General features: G+C 39.4%; 1 protein-coding gene across 1 annotated transcript; it reads right to left on the bottom strand.

Annotated features, from left to right (window-relative positions):
* Nucleotides 1-985: 985 nt before the first annotated feature.
* ZNF157 (zinc finger protein 157) lies at nt 986-5803 on the bottom strand. Its single transcript, XM_037820794.1, has 4 exons — nt 5786-5803; nt 4479-4683; nt 4093-4188; nt 986-3179 (listed from the first exon to the last, which is right to left on the bottom strand). Exons 1-4 carry the CDS (start codon nt 5801-5803, stop codon nt 1954-1956), a joined length of 1545 nt encoding a protein of 514 aa, XP_037676722.1. The 3' UTR covers nt 986-1953.
* Between the last annotated feature and the right edge of the window lie 1178 nt (nt 5804-6981).

The raw sequence follows: 6981 nt of genomic DNA, 5'->3' as shown, positions 1-6981 counted from the left end.
CCAGCAAAGCTCTCCTTCAAATTTGAGGGAGAGCTTAAATTTTTCACAGACAAACAAATGCTGAGAGAATTTGCTAACAAGAGACCTGCCCTACTGGAGATACTAAAGGGAGCCCTACAGACAGAGAAACAAAGACAGGACAGAGAGACTTGGAGAAAGGTTCAGTACTAAAGAGATTCGGTATGGGTACAATAAAGGATATTAATAGAGAGAGGGGAAAAATATGGCAAACATAAACCAAAGGATAAGATGGCTGATTCAAGAAATGCCTTCACGGTTATAACGTTGAATGTAAATGGATTAAACTCCCCAATTAAAAGATATAGACTCGCAGAATGGATCAAAAAAAATGAACCATCAATATGTTGCATACAAGAGACTCATCTTAGACATAGGGACACAAAGAAACTGAAAGTGAAAGGATGGAAAAAAATATTTCATGCAAGCTACAGCCAAAAGAAAGCAGGTGTAGCAATATTAATCTCAGATAAAATAGACTTCAAATGCAGGGATGTTTTGAGAGACAAAGAAGGCCACTACATACTAATAAAAGGGGCAATTCAGCAAGAAGAAATAACAATCGTAAATGTCTATGCACCCAATCAAGGTGCCACAAAATACATGAGAGAAACACTGGCAAAACTAAAGGAAGCAATTGATGTTTCCACAATAATTGTGGGAGACTTCAACACATCACTCTCTCCTATAGATAGATCAACCAGACAGAAGACCAATAAGGAAATTGAAAACCTAAACAATCTGATAAATGAATTAGATTTAACAGACATATACAGGACATTACATCCCAAATCACCAGGATACACATACTTTTCTAGTGCTCACGGAACTTTCTCCAGAATAGATCATATGCTGGGACATAAAACAAGCCTCAATAAATTTAAAAAGATTGAAATTATTCAAAGCACATTCTCTGACCACAATGGAATACAATTAGAAGTCAATAACCATCAGAGACTTAGAAAATTCACAAATACCTGGAGGTTAAACAACACACTCCTAAACAATCAGTGGGTTAAAGAAGAAATAGCAAGAGAAATTGCTAAATACATATGGTTTATAGAGTCACAGCCTCAGCATTACAGACCACAATACAGAAGAGTGGATGAGTTTGGAAGTGAGAGAAATAGCTTAATAACTGGCACATTGCCTACACCTTATGACCCATCAGTTCCACTTCTAGGTTTAGCTGCTGAACATAGAAACGATACAAATGTGCATTACTAGGGGAATGGAGAGATAAATGAAGAAACCAAACCTATAGTTAGCAACATAAATAGATCTTGGAATGGTAACAGTACATGAAAAAAGCAACCTGCAGAATTTTAAACATAGTGTGATGCCATTTACATGTATTTCTTAAAAGATAATATAGTATTAACGTATTGAAGACTTCACATTACACACACACACACACACACACACACACACACACACACAAACTCAGGGTAGATTAAAATTCTAAATTTTGAAAGGAAAACCATAACTTTAGAGGAAAGTATAGGAGAATATTATCACTTTGAAATTGATAATATTAAAACATAAAACATCAGCAGAAAAGAAAACAAAACTAAAGAACCAGCCATGGTCCAGGAGAAGATATTTGCAACACATGAATGACAAAGGACTTTTATATTCACATGTAGTAAAAAAGAAACAACATTTAAACCAAGAAGCAAAGATGATCAACCTGTTAGAAAACAATGAGCAAAAGGTGTGAATAGAAAAAAACCAAGTAGCCAATCAACAAATAAGATGTTCAAGCTCACCACTAGTTAGGGAAATCCAAATGAAAACAACAATGAGCTATTCCATAAGGGGATCAGGACATTTTCTCATATCAGTGTAGGTGCCAAATTCTTACAGGTACACTTTGTCCATGTGCCCTGGTGATCAGATGTCACAAGGGGTTTGACCAAAAGGTGAAGGGAGTCTTCAGGGAGAGGCTTTCTCAAATGTACAAGATAAGGACTGGCCTAGGTGAGTCCTCTGATGTTCTGTGAGGTGTGCTTTCCGGCAAAAACCTTTCCCACATTCTTGACATTCAAAGGGTCTCTCTCCTGTGTGAATTCGCTGATGTTCAATGAGACGTACTTTTACATAGAAGGCATTTCCACATTCATTACATTCATAAGGTTTTTCTCCTGTGTGGGTTCTCTGGTGTTGACAAAGGGATTTCCTCATGCTGAAGATTTTCCCACATTCACTACATTCATAGGGTTTCTCTCCTGAATGCATTCTCTGATGTTCAATGAGGCGTGCTTTAACATAGAAGGCATTACCACATTCATTACATTCATAAGGTTTCTCTCCTGTATGAATTCTCTGATGTATACCAAGAGATGAGTGCACCCTGAAAGATTTTCCACACTCATTACATTGATAGGGTTTTTCACCTGTGTGAGTTCTCTGATGATTATTGAGAGTCATCTTCATTCTGAAGAATTTCCCACATTCACCACATTTATAGGGTTTCTCACCTGTATGGATTCTTTGATGTTGAGTTAGGGATTTCTTTGCACGGAAGGTTTTCCCACATTCACCACACCCATAGGGTTTCTCCCCTGTGTGAGTTCGCTGGTGTTGGGTAAGGGATATCTTGACACGAAATGTTTTCCCGCATTCATTACATTCATAGGGTTTCTCCCCAGTGTGAGTTCTCTGATGAATCGTGAGAGTTGCCTTCTCAGAAAAGGTTTTTCCACATTCATTACATTCATAGGGTCTCTCTCCTGTGTGAGTTCTCTGATGTAGAATGAGTTGTGACTTCCTGCCAAAAGATTTCCCACATTCATTACATTCAAAGGGCCTCTCCCCTGTATGGGTTTTCGAATGAGCAATGAGGTATGATCTTACACTGAAGGTTTTTCCACATTCACCACATTCATAGGGTTTCTCCCCTGTGTGTATTCTCAGATGTTCAATCAGATTCAATTTCCTGCAGTAAGTTTTTCCACATTCATGACATTCAAAGTTTTTATCTCCTGTATATATTCTCTTATGTCTAACAAAGCCTGTTTTCTTATGGAAGACTTTCCTGCATCCATTATATTCAACAGTTCGATCCAAAGTTTGAATCTTCTGAGGCTGAAGAAATTTCTCATCATGCCTGAGGGCATTACCCCCAACAGAATTGTTTCCACACAGCAGTGAGAGAGATCCTTTAAAAACATAAATTGGATCATGTCACTCTTTCACTCAAAACCCAACAATGGCTTCCCTTATTACAGTATAAAATCAAACTCCTTAGTATAGCCTATTAAACTCTACTTAATTTCTTTCCTTCCTAACTCTCTGATATCATCTCTAAACACTCTCACCCTCACTCACCTTCCTTAAACTGCACTGGCCTCTTTGTCATTCCTAGGATATACCACTCTGACTAGGATTGGCACTTGCTATTCTCTCTGCCCAGAATACTGAGAAGCTACGTGGCTCTATGTTTCTCACATCACTGATGTTTCTACTCTAAGGTTAACCTCACCAAAAATTCTTCCCTAACCACATTCACACCCCCATCATTGTCTATGCTTCTTACCTTGCATTAATTTTCTTTTCACCACCAAACATATTATGTATTTGTTTGTTTCTAATCTCTTTCCCTCACTAGACTGAAAGCTACAGGAAAAGAGATATCATTTTATTCACTGCTGAATCTCCAAACCTAGAACATGGCCAGCATACATACATGTGGGAAAACATTTCATGTTGGATGATTAAATGAATGCATGAATGAAAGCCTGACAACAGAAGGCATCCAAGGCAATGTAGGGAAGGAAGGCAATTGAGAATACTAAAGAGAGATGGAGAATAACTAGGAATAAATGTCTAAGGTAAGACAGGCAGGGATAGGTAAGAGTGATAAATCACCTTACAAAAATAAAGATAAAATAGAGTATTTAAGTGTGAGAGTGATTTAGGTATCTGAAACATGTAAACCTTCTATCCTCCAGTCATTTTTAAAGAGCTGAGGCCTCTAAAAAGACATTCCTGAAAACATTCCACAAGAATAACCTTTGATCTGAATTCCCAGGATCTTATTTCCTGTTTTCCACCTACCTGGTTCTTACTTACCTGGGTAACTATGGCTGGAGGATTCCTCCTCTAATATCCACAGCTCTTCTCCTCGTTCCAACTTGAAGATCATCTCTGGTTTGGCCACGCAGAGGCCTGTTAATGGGAAATGGCACAGGACATGGGCCATGTTGTTTGAGCTTTAGGGCCTCTGATGGAGGAGGAAGGTGCATCTTCAAGAGCTGCACAAGGAAGGGGCCCATTTAAACCTTTCATTGGGGAAGTGAGAACACACATATTCTTCCTGGTGCCCCAAACTGATCAATCATCTGTGACCCTTGAATCTGAAACTAAAATATCATTAAACTCTACAGAGTTTCCACATGTTACAGCAACCAAGAAAGGAAATATGTGCTACCAGGAGCTACATGGAAAATAATCCTCACCCACAAATGCCAGGTTGCTGTAGTTCTCTAGCATCACATCCTTGTGCATGGTCCTCTGAGCAAGGTCCAGTCTGTGCCACTCCTGTTGGGTAAAATCCACAGCCACATCCTCGAATGACACTGATTCCTGTAACAACAATCTGCAATGATCAGAATGGGAGACAAGGAAAAGACGAGTGGGAACTAATTCTCTTTCAAAAGAGCACTATTGAGAATTGACCAGAAAAGGTTACACTGGACACCCAACTTTGTGTCTTGGTTGTGTCCTACTTTGTATGTATGGGAATGGAATAGAAAAGCCCTGCTACTATGTTAATTTATTAATTTATGAAGACTACTGCACTATTGAATTAACACTCTGTGGTTGGACCTGTCCATGTTGCTGGGGGAACAAAAATGAATAAGATACTGTGTCTGCTCTCAAGGAGCTCATACCCTGGTAAGGACGCTTGTAAATGAACACATCCTTGTGATGCGGTATGACAAAAGAACTATGTGTACAGGGTTCACTGGGGTTTCATAAGGGACAGAACCAAATTCCACTCTGTTGTCAGATTGGACTTCACTTGAGGAGGCAGAGCCTTGAAACCTTAAACAATAATATTGTTTCCCTCATGAATATGGGGCAACAGCATCAGGAGAGGCAGGAAGACATGAAACACACATGGTAAGTTCATGCAACTACATACAGCACAGTATGGCAGGCATGCTTTAGGCTGTGATGAGATAAAAGGCTATGAGACATTCCCAAACAGTGGAGGGATTTTCTATTTTTTTCTATAAATACTGGTCTTCAAAATAATTGATTCCTAACACCATCAGAATATTTTCTGACCATCTCAAAATATGTTTACATTTATAAATTGTACAAAAGTACTGTCAAGTGTGGGAAAAGGAGAGAGTGTTATTCCAGAATAATTGCATGAGCTGCTGCATTAAGGATCATGCCATATACTGAAATTAGCAAAATAGAAGAGACAAAGGATTTGGCAGAGGGAGAAATTTAGATCATCCTTGGACCTGACCTGGAGGTTTATGGATAGAAATGTCCAGTTGCTGGGTAGACACATGATTCTGGAGCTCAGGAGAGAGGGCTAGGATAAAGACCAAGGGTTTGGGAGTCAATAGCATTTCAGTACTAGCTGAAGCCATCAGAATAAATCAATGGTTGAGAGAAAGAACACAGAGTTTCTGAGAAGCCCCAAGTAGAGTCTGAAGTGTAAAGTCCTAGAAAATACAAAGGAAGGCAGTTTCAAGTGAAAGTGCAATTTCAAGTTTAAGGTAGTAGATAAAGTACATATATTTACCTCTCCAATCTTGAACATGTAGTTGGGAAAATGGAAAATGAAAAAAAATCATAACAATGTAATATGAGAAGTGTAGCTTTAGCAGACCAGAAATTTTCAGTAAATTGTGATTTCAGGAGATACACAGCGCATCAGATAACAGAGGAGAATACAAGGGCAAATACAAGCAGAAAAGTGGGCAAAGGTAGCAGGCTTCTCTCAAGTAAGACCTCTATCTTTAGAGTCATCAGGGAGTTGGAGACAAAGGGGGCAGCAGAGGAATAGATGAGTAATAGATGGAAGAGAAAAAACAATAATAGATGGAAAGAGAGTGTGCCGGTTTGGATGTTGTGCCGGTTTGAATGTATTATGTCCCCCAAAACACCATTATCTTTGATGTAATCTTGTGTGAGCAGAGGTATCAGTGTTGATTAGATTGTAATTCTTTGAGTGCTTCCATGGAATGTGCCCCACCCAGCTGCGGGTGATCACTCTGATTGGATAATTTCCATGGAAGTGTTGGCCCGCCCACTCAGGGTGGGTCTGAATTAAATTATTGGAGCACTATATAAGATCAGACAGAAGGAGCAAGCTGCTACAGCCAAGAGGGACACTTTGACGAATGCACTGGAACTGAGAGAGGAGCTTCAGCTTACCGAGACATTTTGGAGATGGCCTTTGAAAGCAGACTTTTGCTCCAGAGAAGCTAAGAGAGGACAAACACCCCAAGAGCAACTGAGAGTGACATTTTTGAGGAACTGCAGCCTAGAGAGAAATGTCCTGGGAGAAAGCCATTTTGAACCCAGAACTTTGAAGCAGATGCCAGCCATATGCCTTCCCAGCTAACAGAGGTTTTCCAGACACTATTGGCCATCCTCCAGTGAAGGTACCCGATTGCTGATGTGTTATCTTGGACACTTTATGGCCTTGAGACTGTAACTGTGTAACTAAATAAACCCCCTTTTATAAAAGCCAATCCATCTCTGGTGTTTTGCATTCTGGCAGCATTAGCAAACCAGAACAGATGTGTTATGTCCTCGAAAATGCCATGTTCTTTGGTGCAGTCTTGTAGGGGCAGATGTATTGGTATTGATTAGACTTGAATTCTTTTTTTTTAATTGAATTTTATTGAGCTATATTCACATAGCATACAGTCATCCACAGTGTACAAACATCTGTTCACAGTACCATCACATAGTTGGCATTCATCACCCAAA

Source organism: Choloepus didactylus, chromosome X (assembly GCF_015220235.1).
Source record: "Choloepus didactylus isolate mChoDid1 chromosome X, mChoDid1.pri, whole genome shotgun sequence".
NCBI classification, from domain to species: Eukaryota; Metazoa; Chordata; class Mammalia; order Pilosa; family Megalonychidae; genus Choloepus; species Choloepus didactylus.
This window is presented reverse-complemented; position numbering and strand designations above follow the sequence as displayed.